At 52.2% G+C, this 23,545-nt stretch overlaps 1 protein-coding gene across 1 annotated transcript in view; it reads left to right on the top strand.

The window, feature by feature from the left end:
- The first annotated feature begins 8,015 nt into the window (after positions 1-8,015).
- The window catches only part of PDPK1 (3-phosphoinositide dependent protein kinase 1), a 59,864-nt gene continuing 44,334 nt past the window's right edge, over positions 8,016-23,545 (top strand). Inside the window, exon 1 of the mRNA XM_052652428.1 lies at positions 8,016-8,306. Within this exon, the coding sequence (XP_052508388.1) occupies positions 8,016-8,306 (291 nt within the window). The remainder of the gene's footprint in view (positions 8,307-23,545) is intronic.

Raw genomic sequence — 23,545 nt, 5'->3', positions numbered from 1 at the left:
AGCTGGAAGCCCGGCCCCGCCCCCTGCCCGCCTCTCCCGAACCTGTAGCGTGGGCACCCCAGTACTCTTCTCGGCGCCCTGCTCCTCCCAACCTGTAACAGCTAGGTGTGGTGCTTCCTAACGTGGTCCTGGACCCCTTTCCACATTTACGGCTCTGTTTTACAAGCCGGAATTGCAATTGTAATACGACTCTGCCCTTCACTAATTGAACGACATGAAGGGGAGAGCTTCCCAGGTGGGTATATGTGGACCTGTCTCACTGTTTTAACAAGATGTCCAGTGTTCTCCAAGATGGATAGTCCTTGACTTACCCACCGTGGACCTATTGGGTTCCTCCCCACCCAACCCCAGCTGCCCTGGGGAAGATGGACCGTCGAGTGACGGACAGGGAATTCTGCGAACTCTGGTGTTCAAGTGTGTCTAGAAGGCTGCAAGGGACCCTGCCTGGGCACTCCTTTGGGCCCCGTGGGTTCCTTCATTCTGTGGCCTCAGATGGGGCTTCTGTATTAATTTCTTATTGCTGAAAAAAAATAATTTCTTAGTACTACTGGAACAAATTACCAAAACCTAAGTGGCTCAAAAAAGACAAACTGGTTACTTTACAATTCTGGAGGTCAAATTCAAAAATAGGCCTCAGTGGCCTGAAGTCAAGGTTGTGCCATCTCTCAGGAAGACTGTCTTACCATCACCAGCTGGTGCACACCACCAGCCCTCCTTGGTTCATGACTCCCTCCCACTGGCAACACCAGCAGTGGCGGGCCAGCCTCACATCCCAACCCCCAGGCCACGGTACTGGTCCGTGGCCTGTTGGGAACCGGGCCACACAGCAGGAGGTGAGCAGTGGGCGAGCGGTCGAGGAGTCATCTGTATTTACAACTGCTCTCCATCACTTGCTTTACTGCCTGAACTCTGCCTCCTGTCAGATGGGTAGCGGCATTAGATTCCCATAAGAGCACAAACCCTACTGTGAACTGCACACGTGAGGGATCTAGGTTGCAAGCTCCTAATGAGAATCATCCCCAAACTATCCCCTCCTACCTGGTCCATAGAAAAATTGTTTTCCATGAAACCTGTCACTAGAGCTAAAAATGTTGGGGGCTGCTGCCTTAATAACTCGTGATTGTATTGGGCTTACCTGAATGATCTCCAGATTTTAAGGTCAGCTCCCTGGCAAGCCACCTTAATTCCTCCTTTTCACGTAAGACAGCATATTCACAGGTTGGGAGGTTCAGACGTAGACATATTAGGAGGCTCTGTTATTCTCCCACTGTATCTTCTGGGGAGAAGGGACTTGGCCCAGGCTCCGCACGGCTGCCATCAGTGTATGAAGGTGCTGTTGCCCTACATGCTGATCAAACCTGATGTTTGCAGTCTTTGGAATTTTGACTGACTTGAGGAGTCGGCCCATTTTAAAGCCGAGAAAGTCCAGTTCTGCCCTCCGTCTCCCAACACATACACATTGCCCAGGCTGTGGGATCTTAGTTCCCTGACTAGGGGTGAAACCCAAACCATGCCCCCTGCAGTGGCAGCACAAAGTCTGGACCGCCAGGGAAGTCCCAAGAGGAAACCCAGTTTTAGAGAAGGAAGCTTACTTACCTGAGATCTCAGGCAACTTTTTATTTCCAGAATTCCAGTCTAATGTTTTCCTCACAAAGCATGATTCATATAGGAGGATGTTTAGCCAGATGGCTTGGAAATCATTGGCTGAGTCACATTTTTCATCCATCCACTGGCAGCCATGAGCAAACGCATCTTGGGAGCCTCAGGAGTGGTGACCAGGGACTTGGAAGGCAGAGGCAGAGACCACACTGTGATCTCCAAGCTGTGACCTCCTGATAGTTCCGTGTGTGTGTGTGTGTGTGTGTGTGTACTCCATTATGTCCGACTCTTTGCGACCCCATGGACTGTAGCCCCACCCAGGCTCTTCTGTCCAAGGGACTCTCCAGGCAAGAATACTGGAGTGGGTTACTGTTTCCTCCTCCAGGGGATCTTCCCAACCCAGGGATCTCTTGTGTCTCTTGCGTCTCCTGCATTGGCAGGCAGATTCTTTACCACTGCACCACCTGGGAAGCCTGGAGAGTCCTCTTCTCTCTCCCTAACTGGATGCGCCCTGACTGGTCTCCCAGCCTGCCCATTCCCAGGTACAGCTCTTTTTTTCCAGACCCACAAACCTCCAGGGGTGCAGGCCTGGCACCCTTCTTCTGTCTTTCCCTGCATCCCAGCAGAACTGGAGTCCTGGCTCTGCCCTTGACCAGCTGTGGTGACCAGCCTGGAAGGTGGTGCCCAGTGATCCCACCTCCTGGAACGCACACCCTCCTGCAGTGCCTCTCACGTGGTACCAGGAGGTCCCGTGTGACCTGCAGACTGTCAGAAGTAATATTGTATTGCTTCGGACATTAGGTTATAAAAGTCATTGCGGCTTCCATCTTGGGTGTTCCCTGGGGAATCATTCTTTCTGGGGAAAGCCCGCTGCCATGGCACGGAGACAGACAGCCCTGTGGAGTGACCCCATGATGAGGAACCCAGGCTTCCACCAGCAGCTGGGTGAATGAGCCCTTCTGGAAGTGGATCCTGCAGCTTCAGTCGAGCCTTTCAATAACTCAGCCGCTGCTGACATCTTGCCCACAACCCCATGAGAGGCCCTGAGCCCGAACCCACCAGCCAAGCTGCTCCCGTATTCCTGACCCGAGCATCAGTGTGTGCTGTTTCATGCCTCTACATTTTGGAATGATTTGTTCACAGTAATAGATGATTAACGCACCAGCTCTGCGATGTTAGGTTCTGTAGCCTCTGAATCCCAGTTTCCTCCTTTGCGCCCCAAAAGTCATAGAAGTGACTGAAACATAGAAAACAGCACAGTGCAAGCACAGGGCCTGGTTTGCTGAGAGTACTCCACACCCAGGGCCATGTGCTTCCCAGCTCCCTCGCAGGTTGGTTACTGTCACCCTCCTGCCCCTCCCCAGGCGGGACTTGACCTCACAATGTCAGGCCAAGCCACTGCACTCCTGGCCTGAGGTCACCCTCGGCCGGCCAGGGACAGAGGCTCTGCCCAGGGAAGGGAGCAGGGGGCCGTTTCTCTCCAGCTGGGGTGCCTATGAACTGTGCCAGGCCAGGTGAGTCCATCTGCCCTCCTGCCCACTGTCCTGGGATGGGCAGCCAGAGGCATCCATGGAGTGGGTGGCCAGCCTCTCCCCAGGTGAGAAGAGCCGTCTGGCCTGACCTGGGCTCTGCACGCTGGTCGCCTTTCTGCCTTGTGAAGACAGAATTGTCCTGCGTTCTTCTCTCACCTGCCCCTCCCTGCCCTGACCCTGCCCCCGCTCAGTGACCTTCAGGGCCACAGCCTCCCCTCTCCCCTCATCCCTGCCCCTGAGTCTGGCTGGGCTCAATCCTCCCCACCTGTTCTCCAGTGGGCTTTAGCATTGACCACAGACTTTTCCCTCAAGCTTTGTTCCCCTCCCTGTTTCTCTTTCAATAACTCAAGATCACCATGGCCACGGTTTGGTGTCATAGACTCTAATTAAAAAAAAAATAAATCTCAGACTCCAGCTCATATTCTGCAGCTTGCTTCTTTGCCCTTATACTTAGTTTCCATGTTAGAGCTTTGCCTTGTGGTTTTCAGCAGCTGCAGAAAATTCAGGATGAGTGTACCTAACTTACTGCTCTCTCAATAAATATTTTTGTGTTGTTTTTTTTAAATTTGGCTTTTCTGCGTTTTGCTTCAGAATATAACCATGTGGTCACAGACATCCTCACACAGCTTTACATTCATGGGTGAGAGCTGCTTAGAATTTCCAAGAAGAAGTTACACCATTTTATTAATCTTAAAAAAAATACTTTTATATTTTTCTTCTTTATTTTATTAATCATTATTTGCATCAATGTTTAAGAGGCCAATTAGTCCTAGAAAGGCTGGAAATGAGAAAGCAGCACCCCCCCCCACCACCACCACCACCGCCACACACACATCTCTCTCTAGCCATGTTCCATTTACTGCTGGTTCTTCCGGGAAGTATTCTGTTTTTATGTCCATCTTTCTAAATAATATCTTTGTACTTTACGACTTGCTGTATCGGTTGCGGTCATTAGCTGCTGCCTTTGAAGGATTCAGCTGTCTCATACCCTTCTTCCTCTCCAGGTCCTGCCAGGGCGCAGTAGAGTAATTACCGGTTGAATCAATACATCTGTGTTGTGCATCTGAGTAGCTATTGCTTAGGGCTGAGATGAGCGAGCAGCCTCCTGAACTTCAGATGGTGCTTCCTTTCTGGTATGGCTGTTTTTCTGAAGTTTTCCTCGTCCGTCTGTCAATTTCTTCATTCACTTTTGTTTTTTAAGAAGCCACCTTGTATGGAAGGATCATTTTCCTTTTTTTTTAATCTTTAAAAATTATTATCATTTGTTTATTGTTGGCTGTGCTGGGTCTTTGATACTGTGCATGGGCTTTCTCTAGTTGTGGTGAGCAGGGACTACTTTTCCTTGCAGTGCACGGACTTCTCATTGGAGTGGCTTCTCTCGTCGCAAATCACGGGGTCAGTGGCCCTGCAGCATGTGGGATCTTCCCGGACCAGAGTTCATACCCAAGTCCCCTGCGTTGGCAGGCGAGTTCTTAAACACTGGACCACCAGGGAAGTCCCTTAATTCTTTTCTTTCCTTAAATTTTTTACATGGTGAAATCTCTCATAGAAGCTATCATTTTCAGTATTTTGGGGGAGCCTTCTGAAGCCTGTTCTCCTTGTGTCTGAGGACTCTTGCGACTTCTCTTCATTATCCATTTCAAATTGCACCATCTCCCTGGGTACTCCTGAGGCCCATTTACTTGATTTTTTCTCCCCCACAGCACTTATCTTCCAACATCCCATAAGATTTGCTTATTTATGATGCTTGCTGCCCTCCCTGTCCCCCTCCACACACACTGACTGCCCTCCACCGGTGGTATCAGAGTACCACGAGGGCAGAGATTTTTGCTTTTTGTTCACCAATGTCTAGCACACTGCTTTGCATGGAGAGGAGGTGCAGTGCATGCTTGTTGAATGGACAGTCTCTGGGACTCCCCTTTGTGGTCCTCCTATGTGCTTCCTCATTTGGCAGAGCTCATCCTTCCATAATTTTCTGAGAAAGGGTGCTTGTGAGATAGATATTTTCAGACGTCTATAGTTATGTGTATATTGACATGCACATTTAGTGTAGAATCTGCATATTTCTTCACATGTAGTTCAGTTCATTCGCTCAGTCGTGTCCGACTCTTTGCGACCCCATGGACTGCAGGCTTCCTTGTCCATCACCAACTCCTGGCTTGCTCAAACTCATGTCCCTTGAGTCAGTGATGCCATCCAACCGTATCATCCTCTTTCATCCCCTTCTCCTCCTGCCTTCAGTCTTTCCCAGAATCAAGGTCTTTTCCAGTGAGTCAGTTCTTCACATCAGATGGCCAAAGTACTGGAGTTTCAGCTTCAGCATCAGTCCTTCCAATGAATATTCAGGACTGCTCTCCTTTAGGATTGATTGGTTGGATCTCCTTGCAGTCCAAGGAACTCTCAAGAGTCTTCTCCAACACCACATTTCAAAAGCATCAGTTTTTCAGCACTCAGCTTTCTTTATGGTCCAACTCTTACATCCATACATGACTACTGGAAAAACCATGGCTTTGACTAGATGGACCTTTGTCGGCAAAGTAATGTCTCTGCTTTTTAATATGCTGTCTAGGATGGTCATAGCTTTTCTTCCAAGGAGCAAGCGCCTTTTAATTTCATGGCTGCAGTCACCATCTGCAGTGATTTTAGAGCCCATCAAAATAAAGTCTGACACTGTTTCCATTGTTTCCCCATCTATTTGCCATGAAGTGATGGGACCAGATGCTTCATGTGTGAGATGGTAATAAATATTGAGTCTCTCCAGGTTGTTCTTAGAAGTAAGATAAAATGGTTAGAATTCTTTGAGGACAAGGTATTAGTTTGTGAAGATTGAAGTATGCATAAAATAAGGGTTGTTGAGGCAGCTGAGTCCAGTGACTGAGAGCAGGGTGTCGGTGTAGGTCGGGCTCATTCTGAGTCCCGTGCTCTGTAACCTAATAACTCTATGACCAAGAGTAACCAAGTTACTGAAGCCTTGGCTTCCTTGTGTAAAGAATGATCACAGTACCTGTTGTTTATGGGGCAAAATCCGATACACTGCTCTGAATATACAGTAGGTGTGATTGATGTAGAATATTGTCGGATGTGGCTTGGCATGGGAGTAAGAGCAGTGTCTACCTTGGCCTTGCCTTTGTGTCCCCTGAGGGTTACAGTACCTGAAGTGGGGTAACAAAGAGCAATATACAGCAAAAGTCCTGGGAAGGATAGCGATGTTTTGACCCCCATTTCCATCTGCTAAGAGTTTATCTTAAGGAAAGAAGTAAGGGTGTGTCCAGATTGACCTACAGGGCCTTGCTCATGACATAAAAGTCTGGGAACCACTTCAGTATCAGGTGGGAGCTTGATCAATATCATAGATTTGGGGCTTGCCAGGTAGATCAGTGGTGAAGAACCTGCCTGCCATGCAGGAGACCCTGGAGACGTGTATAAATTGCTCTTCTTTTTTTTACAACTCTGCTGAGTTGGGAAGATCCCCTGGAGGAGGAAATGACAACCCACTGCAGTATTCTTGCCTTGAGAATCCCATGGACAGAGGAGCCTGGCAGGTTACAGTCCAGGGGGTCACAAAGAGTCAGTCATGACTGACCGGCTGAGCACGGAGGCATAGACTCTAGTGGAATCCTCTTTAGCTCTTACAGCTGAGGAAGATAGATATCCCGAGAGCTGGACAGGATACAGGAGGGTACACTGTTAAGTGAAAAAAGTGTCAGAACAGCAGGAGCCTTCTGAGGGATGGAGGTTACATTTGCCTTTTTACTGGTTATTTATTATTTAAATTTATTTTTGGCCGTGCCATGCAGCTTCTGGGATCTTAGTTCTCTGACCTGGAGTCGAACACCAGGCTCGTGGTAGAGAAAGCTTTTAACCACTAGACCACCAGGGAAGTCCCTCCGTATTGGTTTTTTAAGGTTTGTAAATAGAGGATTGGATGCCTGGACAAATAGAAGTCATATAGTCTAGTTGTCAAAGCACAGCCTCTGGGATGTGAGTATCAAGATCCTGGGTCTGGTGATAACAAAACTCAGGGAAAGCTAGAGTTATGCTATGCCTCAGCTTTCTCATCTGAGAAGTGAGACAACAGTAGCTGGTTGCAGATTAGACATGAACATTCCTTACTAAGAGTAAGCACTGCTGCTCAATGATTAATTCTGGCCAGTGAGATTAGGGATTCACTTATCTTACTGTTATTTCTCTTTATTGTCTGAAGAGTTTTTTTTTTTTTAATTAAGTGAAGATGTATTTCTTCTGGAAACAGAAAAAAAGATATTTTTATATAAATATATATTTAGTTTAAAGATATTTAAAATATGCAAATCTTCAGGTAACAAGGTGATTCTAAGTTTTTTTGAAATAACATCATCTTAGAACAACGTAAATGTACTTAATGCCACTGAACTCTAAACTGGTTAAGGTCTTAAATTTTATCACAATTAGAACAATAATACCACCGTCATCATCAACAGTAACAACTACAAAAAAGTTAAAAAGCAGAGAAGGAAGTCCTGAGGTAGTTCCTGGGACTCTCAGCAGGGATGAGATAGGACGGTTTTCTGCCTTACAGCTGTGGCTTGAGAGCCTCGTTTTGCTTCCGTGAAAACTTCTCAGTTTTGCAACTAGTGAAGTTGCTTCTTTCGGTGTTTACTCAGAGCCCCGCTTCCGAGTCCGCGCCGTGAGGCTGGAGCCCAGCCGCCGTGCCTGGGGCGTGACCTTGGCCGCCGCGTCCCCGCCCAAGCGAGCCTCAGTTTCCCGGTCCGGGAGCGAGGATGACAGCTCGCCCGGTCCCGCGCGCAGCCCCGCCCCGCAGCCCGCGGATTGGCTTTCGTGGGGTCGCCCCCCTGCACCGGGGCGGGGCCGGGCCGCTCCCGCCTGCCAGGCCCCATCCCGGAAATGCGGCTCCGGGGCGCCGGCCGGGCTGGCCCGGACCGTGGCAGAGCGACTGCGAGGGCGGCCAATGGGCGCAGGCGGCGGCGGCGGCCCGGCGGAAGTCCCGCCCGGCGTCGCGCGGGGGCGGGGCGGCGCCGGGGGCGGTGGGCCGCGGGGCGGGCGCAGGATGAGGGCGGCCATTGCTGGGGCTCCGCCGCGGGGAGGAGGACGCTGAGGAGGCGCCGAGCCGCGCAGCGCTGCGGGGGAGGCGCCCGTGCCGACGCGGGGCCCATGGCCAGGACCACCAGCCAGCTGGTGAGTGAGCGGCTGCCGCCTGGGCGCGCCGGCCCGTCACCCCGCTGAGCGCGGCGGTCGCCGGGGCCCGGCAAGGAGGGGCGGCCCCGCGGTCCCGGGGGCCGGGCGGCGCCGCTTCACCTGCGGCGAGCGCCCGGGCCAGCGACCGCGGGCGCCGTCGGGGCGTCGCTCGGCCGCCCCGCGAATCCCGGGCCCGGCTGAGGCGGGCGCTGGCCCGGCGGGGACACTGACAGGCGCGCGCAGGGCGGGGGAGGCCGGGGAGGTGTCACCGGCCCGCCGCGGTGGAAGTGCTTGGAAAGTTTGTTTTCGGCGCGGCGCGGCCTGTAGCCGAGCCTTCTGGGTTACCCTTCGGACCGTCTGCGGAGAAGCCGCCCTGGGCCTTCACCTGGGACCGGTCCCTGTGCCTCCGCTCGCCGCCGAAGCGGGATGTGCGAGTTCTTGCCCGGAGCACCTGATGCTCGGGCCCCTCCGAATTCCTGGTTGGGATGGAGTCCGATGCACTCGGGTGCGCTCCTTTCCCGGCCCCGCGGGGCGGCGTGTGGGTGCTTTACGTGCCTTGGGGCTCCGCTCCGGCACCGGAGTGTTGGGATGCCTCGGGGAGGCCAGGCTTGAACCCACCGCCGCGGGCTGGTGAGCGTGACCGGGCGGAGAGATTTTAGGGGGAAGGAAACGAAGAAGCGCTTGTTGGGTTGAATGTGTTGGTGAATGTATCGCTAGTGTTTCTGTGTTTTCTGTTTGTTGCTAAAAGTACCCCTAGTGTGTTTACGTTTGTCCTCGCTTCAGTTCGGGAGTCTTGGGAAGACGGTTTAAGGATTTATACCTTGGGTGCAATTGTGAAGTGGGTGCTGGATGAAGGTCTAGACTGCTTACAAAATCGGGTTCGAAAGGCGAATCCCTCCAATAGAGGAAGACCCAAGAAATTGACTCGACCCCTTATTTTTCTTATTTTCTGCGGTAGTGGCTGTTAATCTTTTTGATGGGTCATGAACCCCTTAAAAACTCAGGGCTTCTCTGAATTTTGTAATTACTTCGGGAGGTTTTTGAACCTTCTGCCGCTGGTCCGTGGACTGGAGAATTCTGCTTTGTAGAGATGGGTGATAATCTGAAGTGTGAGAGGAGGAAGACCTGGGCAGGTGAGACAAACGGTTGAAAGGCGAGGGGATGTTTCTGACTCTTGCAACACGTGTGGCGGTGCCCTGGGGGGCCTGGACTACCGTGCAAAAAACACCAACGAGGCTGCTTGGCGGCCCTCAGTGGCGGCTGGACTGACAGATTGTGGAAGTTTGTGAGACGAACTTTCACACAGAGATGCTGTGGCAATGCAAGGTGTGCGCTCCGATGGCCTCCAGGGGAAGAGGAAAAGAGCATATCATCTCATGGTCTTGGTAGTTCCACGTGACAGACACTTGGCATCTGGAGGTTTCTGTGCAGAAGGCAGCTTTTTCGTACAAAAACGCTGAAATCCAGTGAGAAGAAATGAGTTCCAAAAGAAAGAATGGACGTTCCCATCAGGAAGTGAGAGGAACGAGGTTTTTGTGTTTTCATCATCTAGATTTTCCCCACGTGTCTGAGAGAACATACCGTGTTTCCTATCAGTAGTGGTGGAGATGCCCCCAGTAGTGGGTTTTTTGTCTGAGGACAGATGGATTTGTGCTGTTCAAGTGAGTTTGCACCTGGATTTTTATGGTGGCACTTTATGAGAAGTCCCCAACCCGATTATTTTACTATTTCTTTACATGTGTGCAGCCAGCGGGGCAGCAGATGAGTGGGGAGGTCTGGAAACGGCCCAGCCCGGTTTGCTACTAAGGTGGCTTGGAAGCTGTCGGAACTGGATGTTGAGCTCTTACTTTAAAGCGGGCCCTTTGCCAGATAGCCCTCCTCGTGCTGCTGGGCTTCCATCAACAGTGTTCTGAGGTTTGCTCCCATTTTACAGGTATGAAAGCTTCAGTTTCCACAGTGCAGAGAGATTGAGTACCCATCTGATAGAGTACAGTTTGAACCCACGTCTGACTGATGGCAGAGGCCTGGGCGCCACCCTGCCTGCCCCTCCTGGGAGTGGTGCCCTCCCTGAGGGGGGCTCGCAGCCTGCTGCCTGCGGAAGTCCTCAGTGCCACTGCCCAGGACATGTTTCTGGGGGCCGTGCATGTCCTCAGACTGCCATGCAAGAGGCAGGAGGGACATCCTCTTCTAGACGGACAGCACACTTGGTTATTCCTCTGGGCAGATGGCTGAACTCTGTGACCCCTGGAGCCTCTTGCCGTCAGAAAGCCGCTGTTTGGAAAGAGGCTCTGGTCCCTCCTTATTTGAGGGCTGGTTTTCTGAATGGTGAGCTTGGGAATCCTCCCTTGGTGAGAAGCTGCAATGATGTTGTTAAAGGTGAAACTGTCGGCTGGGTAGAGTGGTCCTGCGTGCGCCAGGGTGGCTTTTGCAGGGTGGCTGCGTGTGTGGGAGGGTGTGGGGAAGGCTGGCAGCACGGAACGAAGTGGGCTCTGGGTCTCGCGTGCCCTTGTGCATAGCTTCTCCTCATGCGGCGCGTGCAGAGCGATGCTCCCCCACCCTGCCACGCTCACTAAGTTGAGTCCAGAGCTGGCAGCTGGGCACCCTGTACTCACATACTCAGTAAGGGTGGACGTGTAGGTTTGCCCTCCTCCTCTGATGTGTGTTTAGTAAGAGACTGCAGCACAGCCTGGAGCAGTACGGGCCCTGAAGAGAGGCCTTGGGCTGTCCCTCAAGGCAGTACCCAGCCTCTGGGCTGCCTGTAGCAGCAGTGTGGGGAGGAGGAAGAGGCAGCTCTTGGGTGGGCCCCCTTTTCAGACTGTGCCCTCCCCCACTGACCCACCCAATGGTGGGTTTGGGTGCACGGAGGGCAAGTGTGTTATGAATTGGGAAGTGGTGCAGAAGGGAAGGGGTGAACAAGGTCAGTGCCTTCCAGCTGGTGGTGTGAGGAGAGCCTCCATGGGCCCTACACTTTACCCTTTCCTGAGGAGGAGCTTCTGTGGATGTGGACTTTGATGGAGTCCCACGTGATGCTTCACTTCTGTGACTATAGAGCGAGGAGCCACTGCTGAGGGGCTTGATGCAGAAATGACTCCCTCAGCAGGTGTGGGGGTGGGGCCAGCATGTGCGTGCTCTATGCCTGCCCTTGTGAGGACAGCTGGCCGTAGGGGTGCGGAGCACAGTTGTTTTGAAGGCAGGTTCAAAGGGCAGATCAGCAGGGAGGAAGTGCTGGTGTGGAAACTGTAGACAGGGGCATGTATGTTAAGGCCTTTTAGGTAATGCATTCTTCTCTAACTGGGTTGCATTCTTGTTCCCTGTGATACCAGACCCTTTAGAAAATTATTTGAATATTGGGAACTAGTTGTATGTCCAGTCTGTATAGCAGTCAGCAGGCAGAGTCCATCTTTCTCTAGAGCAGTCAGGGACCTGTTTTGATGACGATGTCTTAAAAAGACGGAGGTCTGTTGGGTTCATGGTGGTTCTTGGGGGTCTGTTTTCGGTGCTTGGTGCTGGTTGTGTTTATATAGTTGCACAAAGTCTGGTTCTGTTTTCTTGATCTAGAAAATTTTAATAATTTAAACTGACGTTTTTACTCCAAGAAATCCCAAGTCATTTTGAATGTGTTGAGAGAGAGTTCACTGTAAAGGATTTACATTTGTGGGCTTCAGATCTCTTACCAGAGCAACTGGTTCAGGCGTCTGTCTACATGGTTGGATCACACGTGGGCTCACAGAAGCGAGGACTGACCGCACTGCAAGCTCTGCGTGTGAAGAGGCACAGACCTGACCTTCGGGCCAGCACCTGGGTGCACAGCCATCTGGAGTGTGGCCGAGGGCCTGCTAAAGGGGACGCAGAGCTCCTGGCGGCCCAGTGACCTCCTCTGTCCTGCAAATGGAATTGTGTGTCCGCTGTGCCAGCCACGTGCAGCCTTCAGAATATTTAAAGGTGTGGTTTGAAGGTGTGTCTGGAGGTCCGTGTCCTCTGCCTGTTTGTGGAGCGGGTGGCAGGTCTGCCCACGCTGGAGAGGGCTGATGAGAGGCTGTGTGTGTGTGTGTATCTCTTGGCAGTATTGCAGTCAGAATTGATCCGGCTAAAAGCTTATTTAACAATGAATTCATTGTTAAAGTCTCATTCTTCAACCTGTTCTTCCTTTTTGGAATTAATTTTAGCGCAGCAGGAGTTGTATCTCAAAGTGACAGCCGAATATTGGATGCTGTCAAGAAAGGTTGATAAGATTCGCCAGGAGGCTTGGAGCCTCGAGGTTCTCCTTAAGTGCCGTGGAAAGCTGTGGGGCTCGGGGTTCACTTTTCTGTCCCCCCCAGCCCCCGGATGCTGAGAGGTTGGGAGGGCCAGGCTGCAGGGGACCCGGAGAACTACCGCGTGCAGGGGGAGACCCTGGGCCTGAGCGTGGAGGTCGGTGCCTGTGGACGCCCTCCCACGGTGAAGGAAGGACGTCATGGCGGGCTGTGCTGCCACGCTGCGTTCTCGTCCTGCTCTCCCGCCTGGTGGTGCTGGAAACACGGACACGCTCTCTTCTTCGTTCTCCCTTTCCTGGTGAGGAGGTGGGGGGCTTCTGGGGGGTCCCCGAATTCTGATGCTCTTGTGCCTTCCCTCGCCTCTCCCAGCCCGTCACTTAGCTCTCCTCCACGCCGGTCCCTCAGACGCCCCCGCCGTGTGGCTCTCTGCCGGGCAGGTTCAGGACAGGTTCAGGATCTCCGACTGCCAGGCTCTCCTCTCCAGTTCTCCTCTTGGCCTGAAGAGATCCCCCTCGGGAAACACCCCTCCCCGCCCCAGGCTCTGAAGCCTTTTCTAGCCAATCAGCGTCTTTGTGCCCCTTCCTGCCCTGGGTCTGCATCAGCTCTGACCCCGTGTGCAGTGTCCTGTTTCTCTGGAACGGGTGTGTATAGCTCTTGTTAAATGTGTCTCCATGAACTTGGAGTCTCTAGATGGTTTCTGTTACTCTTTCTCATGCTTTTCTCTTCATGGTTTTCATCCCTGTCATAGTTGTCACAAGCCTGTCTGTCTGACCTTTGCTGTTTATTAACAAAGACATCTCTGAATCCTGCATGTTTGTTCTGACTCCCTGTGTTCAGAGCTGAATGTGTTTGAGGGGCGGAGGGTCTCACCGTAGTCTGTTGCTTAACACGAAAGCTTTCCAAACTAGAAGTCAGATGGTTAAAAGCATGGTCCCACGTTTCATTTCTTCATTGTGTGAGGAAATGTAATTCGGAAAGGGAATATATATATATATATATATTATACTTCATTCTTTATACACACTGTGCCACCTACCTGAGCCTTGAAAGGTTGTATTTCAAAGCCGTTGGCTCTGTTCTATCCTCCAGCCTCTCCCGGGAAGTTTGCTGATCAAATGTGGGTGAAATCTGGGTGAGTGAAGAGTCAGTGTCACACGTGCGGTGCTCTGGGCTGAGGTTCGCCACGTTGGCACTGCTGCCCTGCTCTGGACCACTGTCCTCACGGGTCAGACCTCGAGTGTCTAGCCTGGAGAGGTGCCAGCGCTGGCGAGGTGGACCCTGACTGCGGGTCGGGGTGTCCCTAGCGGATTCTCAGACCAGGCACCAAGCTGCTTTCCCCTCCTGCCGGAAGCAGCCGCCCTGTGCTGGGTCCCTCTGGCACACCTCTCTGCTGCCTTGGGGCAGGTCGGAGGGAGTGTTTCCCAGCCCCGGGCTCTGCTGTGTTTCCAGGAGTGCCCTGTCCCAAGAGGAACATGTGCTCCGTGGGCGCATGCGGCCCTGGGTGTGAGGGGCTCCACCTTCCTGAGACAGCTGTGTGCTGGTGGTCCTGGGGGACGCCAGCACTCCGTGTCCAAGCATCCCGCTGGGCACCTGTGCATGGCCGTGCGGTGAGTGAGTGTGAGTGAGCGACCCAGCAGCCTGGGAGGAGGGCGGCGGTGGACGGGCACTTGAGGCCAGCATGTGCCCACTCTGGCTGCGTGCAGAGCGTTTCCTTCGGGAAGTGATGGGCACGGCGCAGTCTCTGGGAGCCTGCCCAAGCGCCGGCTCTGCTCAGGCGCGCTCTCAGGAAGGTCTGGCCCGCAGCGGCGGGGCCGGGGAGCAGGCGAGTTCCAGGCTCAGCAGCTGGGCCACTGCTGTTTCCGGGGTCTTGTCATCTGTGACCTTGATCCCTTGGCTGCTCAGCTTTCCTCTCAGAGTGGCTTGAGACTTAACCTGGACTGGGGGCTGTTCCTTCATTGCAGGGTCTCGGGCACTCAGCCTGCGCTGCCTTCTTTTGTCATTGTTAACTCATTTTTTCTTTCTGCAGTTTGGCGTTTTTCTTTCAGGGTTTTTTCAGAATTACAGTCTACTGATTGTATGTACATAGCTGGTTATTATCAGATACACAGTTTTAAAAATTGCATCTAAATATAGATTTTGTTTGTGAACCTATTCTCATTCCTAAAAAAACAGAACTCATGTCATCTAAATGCCTTTTTTTTTAAATAAAATCTTAGAAAACTTGCCTGTAAGTGGCTGGCACTGAGCTTTGTGTCTCTGGGGTGGAAGGGGGCGAGGACGGTCTGGTTGTGGGTTAGGAGAAGCAGCGTCAACAGAATAGGTCTCCGTCCTTACGCCCTGAAGGAATCCTTGGGTGAAAAAGGCCTCGTCTGCATCTCAAGGGGTGGGGGGCAGCTCACCGCTCTGTGAGCCCCGCCAGCCATGGCCCTGCCTCGGGGAAGGAGGGAAGTGGCCAGCAGCACCGTCATTGCAGATGGAACCCGAGGGGAGGGCAGTGCCCTGCCAGGAGGGGGTGGCCAGCCCTTGCGAGGCTGCTGCTGTGAGAAGCCCAGAAGAACCGGGCCCCAGGGTGAACGGGGTATGCTGAGCAGGGGCCGGTCCTGTCCGGCAGCTGGCGGACAGGCCCGGGGGATGGCTGAGAGCGAAGACGTCCGAGGAGGGGGCGCCCCTTTGCTGCCGGGAAGACAGGTGGGCTGTGCTTGCCATGCTTTCTCGGGGCACCTGCTGTGCGCCCAGTCCTGGATGTCTTTCTGACAGTGCATGCTGAAGAAGGTGGTGGTGTTTGGAAGTTTGTACTGAGCTTATTCAGTGTCAGGGTTTTTCCCTTCCTGTCAAGTGTATTCTTTTCTTTCAGTAGCCATATATTTTTCAACTTAGTGTTCAGCATTGACTCAAGGAAAGTTTTGAGTCAAGTTTTTTTTGGCTACACCCTGCAGCATACAGGATTTTAGTTCCCCAACCTCAGATCATACCTGTGCTCCCTGCAGTGGAAACGCAGAGTCCCCACTACTGGATCACCAGGGAAGTCCCCTGAGTCAAGTTTTTAATGACACAGGATGTTTTCAGATCCTTTCTGTTTGTTTGACCAACCTAGACAGCATATTAAAAAGCAGAGACATTACTTTGTCAACAAAGGTCTGTCTAGTCAAAACTATGGTTTATCCAGTAGTCATATATGGATGTGAGTTGGACTATAAAGAAAGCTGAGTGTTGAAGAATTGAGGCATTTGAACTGTGGTGTTGGAGAAGACTCTTGAGAGTCCCTTGGACTGCAGGGAGATCCAACCAGTCCATCGTAAAAGGAAATCAGTCCTGAATATTTATTGGAACAACTGATGCTGAAGCTGAAACTCCAATACTTTGGCCACCTGATGCGAAGAGCTGACTCATTGGAAAAGACCCTGATGCTGGGAAGGATTGAAGGCGGGAGGAAAAGGGGACGACAGAGGATGAGATGGTTGGATGGCATCACCAGCTCAATGGACATGAGTTTGAGTAAACTCCAGGAGTTGGTGATGGACAGGGAGGCCTGGCATGCTGCGGTCCATGGCGTCGCAGAGTCACACATGACTGAGCAACTGAACTGATCAAAATAACCTTCAAAACAAACTTACTTTTAAAATAAACTTGATTTTTGGAAAAAGTTTGGGTGTACAGAAAAGTTGCAAGCACAACGTGGAGTTCCTGTAATACCTGTCGTCCCACTGTCCCGGATGTTAGCAGGTACACAGCCTGGCCACATCCATCAAAACTGAGCCCTAACCCTGCTAGCACACTGTGACTCCGCTGCAGACCTGCTGGGCTTTCCTCAGTTTCCCCAACCGTCGTCTTTCTGTCCCAGGACCCCACTCAGGGTACCACATTGCGTTTGGCTGTCACGTCTCCAGGGTCCTCTTTGCTCTGTGACGGTCAATCTTGTCTTGTTTGTCATGAACCTGATGCTTTTGAAGAGTGCCGCTCAGGTATTTCATGGCCTGTCCTGCAATTTGGGCTTGTCTGATGTCTTTTGGTGATGAAACTGGGGTTCTGAGCTCAGGAAGAATTCCAAGGATGTCAGGTACGCCTGGTGCGACCCGTCACGTAGCACCGGCAAGGTGGTGAGTGGTTCTGAGTGACTGGAGTCAAGCCTGCAGCCCTGCCCTGCTCTGCGGCCCTTGCTGATGGTGTGTCCCAGGATGGCTGCGGTATTTTGCTTGGGAAGGGACCTTCCTGCTCGCCCAGTCGGATCCTTCTGATTTCCAGATGAAGACAGTTGGGACTTGGAGGGCTTCTGACTTATGTATCGGGTCAGGACTGGCATGGGGTCCAGGTGCGTGGCCTCTTTCTGCGGGCTTGGGCACTCCAAGGACTCTGCCAGGACAGAGCTGTTTCCAGGTGCTGAGTGAACCCAAACTCACTGACAGAAATGGTTGCTCCTGGGGGAGGCCTGTGTCCCGCGGGCAGTCTGACAGCTGCTGTGTGTGATCTCATTAGCGCTCAGGTCCCGTGTGCTCCGTCTCTCCGTGCTTTCTTTGCAGGTAGGAAGCTAGTCCTGTATCACCTGGGCTTCGTGAAAGTAGTTGGTCAGCTGTGGTATGTTCTTCTTTGGCTCTTTTCTTGCCCGTGAAGCTGCTGCTGTTAAGTCACTCCAGTCGTGTCCAACTCTGTGCAACTCCATAGATGGCAGCCCACCAGGCTCCTCTGTCCCTGGGATTCTCCAGGCAAGAAATTGGAGTGGGTTGCCATTTCCTTCTCCAGTGTATGAAAATGAAAAGTGAAAGTGAAGTCGCTCAGTCATGTCCGGCTCTTCGCGACCCCATGGACTGTACCCTACCAGGCTCCTCCGCCCATGGGATTTTCCAGGCAAGAGTACTGGAGTGGGTTGCCATTAAAGCTAGAGTGTTATTATTGTCTTGAGTCAAGATTGATTTGTGGGCTGTTGACTCTGAGACTCTTAGATTGAGCCAAGAACAGAGCTTGGAGTTTCTCTGCAGATTTCTGAAGATGGATATTTTCAGGAAAATCATGAGTTGGTTTTGTTTTCCCACTCATCTATGGGTTTCCCCTCCAACCTCTTTTCTACATGGCCACAGCAAAAACAAGACTGTTACAAAGGTAGGGATTGGTAGGAAGAATGACGAAGAAAGTACTTTGAAGAAAATGAGGGAGCCGGCTCCTGGCCGCCACAGGGAGGCCTGAGGGCATTGCAGGCTGTCCCTGGGATTCCGGGGGCTGGACGCTGTCTAGGTGTTGGAAGTGGGCTAGGAGAAGGTGGGACAGAGCCTGGCCAGCCTGCCTGCCCTTCCTTCCTCCTCCTCCTGTCTTTGTTTCTGGTAACTGAACTTGCAGGTGGTGATCAGTAGAGGTGTGAATGGAGGTCATGCTAGACAAAGTCGGTCTTTCTATGCACACTGATGCTGTGAAGTTTTGCTGTGGGAGTTAGCTGTTCACAGTGGGACAAAGTCTGTCTGTCTCAATTGGTCATTATTGTTCCCAATAAGACACTCAATATTCAGAATTTGTAGATAAAGGCCCTGGAAAGGAAAGCATCTGTTAGAGGAGCCTTTTCAGGTGTCAGGAGAGGCAGTCTCAGTTAGAAATAAGCTGAGCGAGTTGACACTGCTGGAAGGGCGTTCCTGCCGGATGCTGTTTATGTGTATGGCCAGTGGCATTCTAGGGGTTGGTTGGGTTTTATTTTCTATTTCAAAGAGAGAGAAGCTTTAGAAGATTAAAAAACAAGTCTAAACACATTAATCTGGCTTTTTTTTTTTCAACAGGATAATCTGTTGGGCTCTCAGAACAGTTATCACTATCAGTGTGGCTGTTTCTGTGTGAGAGACTTGGATGGAGAATAAACAGTAGCAGGGCCTTTTTCAGGACGTCCCCACAGCCCCTTTGCCACTCTCAAGGACCCTGCACCTTGCCGAGGGAGGCACACGAGCCGTGGGCCAGCGTGGACAGACGGCAGTGCCATCCCCACTGAGGTTGAAGGACACAGGAGACAGCAGAGCTCGTGGTCCGGGGCAGCCAGGGGAAGGTGGTGGGGCTGCCGGTGTGGTCAGAGGCATGGGCAGTGCCAAGGGTCCCAGCCCAGCAGAGGGGAAGGGGGCTGAAGAGGGGGCTTGGGAGGGCTGGGACTCTGGAGGACAGTTCCCATCTCATTGGCAGTGCCCGTGTGCTCTAGATTTCATTTTAGCGTTTGACCTTTTAGTCTTGAAGGCCGAGTGAGGTTTCCTCTAAGGAGCTGGGGTTGGGAGCTAGAGAGCAGGAAAGAGGAGCCCCAGGCTCTTCCGGGAAGAAGGGAGACAGCTCTGTGCCTCTGGCTTCACCAGATATATCACTTAACTTTCAAGATGCCCTGCTTTGGATCAAGTTAGGTATCACTTAGTTTCCCAAACTAGATTGTAGTGGGAAAATGTTAGCTGAATGGGTTTAATTCCTGAGAAGATTCATTTGTAAGTAGTATAAGTGTGACTTGAGTTTAGAAGCTCAGTTTTTCTTCTTAGTTGTTGAGTTTAATATGTTGTATTATTTTAGAAAAATAGAAGGCAAGAGCTTCTTGATATTATTGTTTACTGGTTACTAATAGATTTTACTGAGTAAAGCTTTTATACACATTCTTTCTAGGTTTCCTTCACGTCATGTAGGTATGAGACAGAGTCTCAAGTATCTGGATGGGCTTCCCTGGTGGCCCAGATAGTAAAGCGTCTGCCTGCAATGCGGGACACCTGAGTTCGATCCCTGGGTTGAGAAGATCCCCTGGAGAAGGGAATGGCTATCCACTCCCGTATTCTTGCCTGGAGAATTTCTTGCACAGAGGAGCCTGGCGGGCTGCAGTCCATGGGGTCGCAAAGAGTCGGACATGACTGTTTTTCTGATACAGCTCTGGGATAACAGACTTCTAAAAGCAAAAGTAGGATTTCCATGCTGGGCCTCCACTGGTGGTTAATGATTTCTTCCACACATAAAAGATATCTAAAAGATACTAACTTACTCATCTGTGCATTAGCAGATGCTTTTATACGTCCCGTGTCTTTTGTGAATGAATGAACTGATGGACCTGGAAGGAAGTTCAGGAAGTCTGTGAGCCCCTGTGGTGTCACCTGTGTCTGTTGAGGACCTTGTGGCCCCTGTAGTCGGTGTGCCGCTGACAAGGTCCCTTGGAGGCCCCCACTGTCTCGAGCCTCTGCATCTACTGACCCTCCTCAGGTGGATCCCACCCCTTGCAGCTGTCCAGGTTCGTGGTTACAGGGAGTCGACCGGAAGGTCTATCTTTCCTTCACCCAGAGGTCATCACTGTTTCCTTTCTGTGTTTTTCTTTACTTATTTGGGGCGGCTCTGGGTCTTTACCACTGTGTGCAGGCTTTCTCTCCTTGTGGAGAGCGGGCACTGTCTAGTTGCAGTGCTCAGGCTTCTTGTTGCAGTGGCCTCTCTTGCTGTGGAGCCCGGGCCCTAGGTACTTCGGTAGGTGCAGGTGCCGGGCTCTAGAGTGCAGGCTCGGTGGTTGTGGCACATGGGCTTAGGTGCCCTGCGGCATGTGGGATCTCCCCAGACCAGGGATCGAACCGGTGTCTCCTGCATTGCAAGGCGGGTTCTTAACCACTGGACCACCAGGGAAGCCCCTCCTTTTTGTATTTTTTAAAAAACCAACTGGGACCCTTACTGTATATCTGAGACAGTTTTGTCTGCTGCTGTTTTCACCGAGTGTTTCGCAGGAGCCGCTTGCAGTGGCTGTGTGCTGCTCCCCTCTCTCGGTGAACCGTGAGCAGCCATTGTTCTCTTGGTGGATATTTACATAGGCTGTTTCCAGCTGTTTGGAGTAATTTCTTAAGAAATGCTTTCATAATATTCTTAGTATGATTTTGTTGCAGCTAGATTCAGTGTCGCAGAAGTTGTTGGAAGGCGCATTGTGGAGTCGTCACTGACTGCTTCCTGGACGGCCCTGCGTGCTTGTTCCCGGTTCACACTGAGCATCAGCTCCCCCCGCCACCCCCCCCCCCGAACTGGGCAGGGCCGAGGGAGTGTGCACCTGGCATCACTGCTGGGCTTGGGACTCAGGCAAGGGCCTAATCTGTGCCTTGGTGTCTCCGTCTGTAAAGAGGGATGCCAGTGGTCCTCATGCCCAGAAGTTGTTTTGAGAACTGTGATACCATGTGTGAAATGCTCAGAAGTGTGTGTTATTAAACAGTAACTGCTTAATAGTAATTTTTAGAGGTTGAGAAAAATGGCAGTTCATTAATTTCCCTTTAAGTAATGTTATTTAAAGTTGTATTTATAACGGGTGCATATAGAGAATTTGAAACCAACTGGCCTGTGCCACCACCCTCCTGTAAACACAGGATTTTGTTGAGCTCTTAGAAGCCCCCTAAGTGGTCCTGCTGATTATAATCTCCCCTCTCCTGCCCAGAAGTCCAGAAGTCATCCGCATCCTGATGCTCACGTTAATCAAGTTCATGGCTTGTAAAGTGTACCTGTATGCAGTTTCAGAGTATGGCAGGGAAGTGAGAAGGGCGAAGAGATCCTATACTTCAGTGTTTTGTAGTATATATAAAGTTAATGTTGGAGGTGCCAGTTTAGCACGATTCAGAGACAGCGTTTGCTGAGTCTTATGGTCTGTTAGACTTTATTGGTGGCTCAGGTGGTAAAGAACCTGCCTGCCATGCAGGAGACCTGAGTTCAATCCCTGGGTTGGGAAGATCCCCTGGAGAAGGGAATGGCTGCCCACTCCAGTATTCTGGCCTGGAGAATCCATGGACAGAGGAGCCTGGTGGGCTGCAATCCGTGGGGTGGTCTGTTAAGCCTGAGGACTGGACTTCATTCAGGCGGCTGGCAGCCATGACCTTGTGTTCCTGCCTCTGGCTGGGTGAGAGGCTCTGAGGGGCTGGAGAAGGGAGTAGGGGGACAGATTAAGTGGCCACCCTTGGGGATCACCCACAGGACGCTTCCCCCTTTGCTCGTGTCCTCTCTCCACCCTGGACAGGAAGGAGATCAAACCAGTCTATCTTAATGTAAATCAGTCCTGAATATTCACTGGAAGCTCAAACTCCAATACTTTGGCCATCTGATGCGAAGAACTGACTCATTTGAAAAGACTCTGATGCTGGGAAAGATTGAAGGCAGGAGGAGAAGGGGACGATAGAGGATGAAATGGTTGGATGGCATCACCGACTCGATGGACCTGAGTTTGAGCAAGCTCCGGGAGTTGGTGATGGACAGGGAAGCCTGGCATGCTGCAGTCCATGGGGTCACAGAGTTGGACACGACTGAGCTGAACTGAACTCTCTCTACCCTGCACCATGGAACAGCAGAAAGTCTTACTCGGGTGTTCATTGAGATCCCGTCAGCCATCCACCCGGGGTTCCTTGGTGTCATTACGTGCTGGTCAGGAGTGGTGGCATTTTGCTGTGTCTCATGCTGCACAAGCTCACTGGTGACCATAGTGTCCTGTGGGCCAGCTCCCAGTCTGCCTGTGCTTGGAGGCTCCCATGGGTGGAGCTGGTGGCCGCCGGCATTCTCAGCGTGCGCAGAGGGGCACCCAGGCCCCACAGTCCAGCTTTCAGCAGTTGCCATGTCTCGTCTGCCCTGTGGATACAAGACGTGGCCTTCCCAGAGTGCCTGTGAGCTCCTGTCTGTCATGGGCACCCAGCAGCCCTCAAGGAGTGGGTTGGTGTTCTTGACCTCTCTTTACAGAGAGTGAACCGTGGCTCGGAGAGTGGGCCTTTGCCCTGGTTGGCCCTGGTCTCCGCAAGCTCACCGGGGGTCCTCGGCTTGGTGCCTCCCCTGCGGCCCGTCTGGTGGGGCCTGGGCAGGGCTAGACTTGTGGGGGTCCTCGGCTTGGCTCTGTCCCTCTGGCCCCTCGTGGTGGAGCCTGGGCAGGGCTGGGCTTGTGGCTGCTGTGCTTGCCTCTGCCAGGTTCTGTGCGCTGGGCCCTGCTTTGCGGGGTTTCTTGAGGTGTGAGGAGGTTCTTACCAGAGTGTTCTTTGCCAGTGAGCACGCCTGACTGGAGAGCAGGGTCCCTTTGGGGCCAAGCTGCTTGGCTGGGGGGGGGCAGTCCACGCCACCCTCCTGCAGGGCCCGGAGGGAGGTGCCCCTTTCTGCGGCGTGTTGTCTGCACCCAGCAAGGCCTTTCGGAGCGCTGCCGCACACTCCGCCAGGGAGGCCCGTGGAATTTGGGATCCTTCCTCTCGCTGCCTGGAGCCTTAGGCAGCAGGACAGCATCCTGACCGTAGAAGGCCTGGCTGTGATCCTGATTCCGGAGCTCAGCCGTCCTGTGTCACCTCGTCTGCTTGCGGTTAGAGCTGAGCCTCTTCACTCAGTACATTGTTAGTTCAGGTTTACTCACAGAAAAGGGAATAGTATTTGAAAAGGGGATGAGCTTCATTTTGGTTGTGAAGGGCTTGTTTTATGATCTGATGACCCTTGGTTGAGAAAACTGTGTGTCTTCTGTGTTCTTTAGTCATAAAACTGCTTATAGCATGCTCGGTCTGAGTTGGCTTGAGTGCTTTGTGTAGATTAACTCATTAAATCCTCCTGGCAAGCCTGGAAGTTCCGGTTCTCCTCATCCCTGCTATTAGGTGAAGAGTCTGAGCCGCAGAGAGGTGACATAGCACGTTCAAGGTCAGATGGCTAGTGAGGAGCGGAGCTGGGGTCCGGCCTGGCAGAGTACAGCTTTGAACAGTTTGGAGGTGACTTCTCATCTTGTACCTGTCTCTGTTTGTCTGAAGTGGTGACTATTAATACGTGAGAGGTTTGGGTGGTTTAGTAAGTCATGGTTAAGCGTTTGGGACAGTTTACTCTTGTGACATCGTGAAGTTCGTGTCTTCCTCGGTAGGTCTGCAGGTAGAGATTTGAACTCTTCGGAGCCAAGGCGCTTTGAAAGCATCTGGCTGCGGTCGCTTCAGTGCAGGGTGTGCAGTTTTGAGTTTTGAGTCCTTGGCTGTGTTGCGGAGTGACAGGCTCCCCGCTCAGGCTGAAAGACTGACTCTCATCACGCCAACCATGAGTTGA

Source organism: Budorcas taxicolor, chromosome 2 (genome assembly GCF_023091745.1).
Source record: "Budorcas taxicolor isolate Tak-1 chromosome 2, Takin1.1, whole genome shotgun sequence".
Classification (NCBI taxonomy): domain Eukaryota; kingdom Metazoa; phylum Chordata; class Mammalia; order Artiodactyla; family Bovidae; genus Budorcas; species Budorcas taxicolor.
This window is presented reverse-complemented; position numbering and strand designations above follow the sequence as displayed.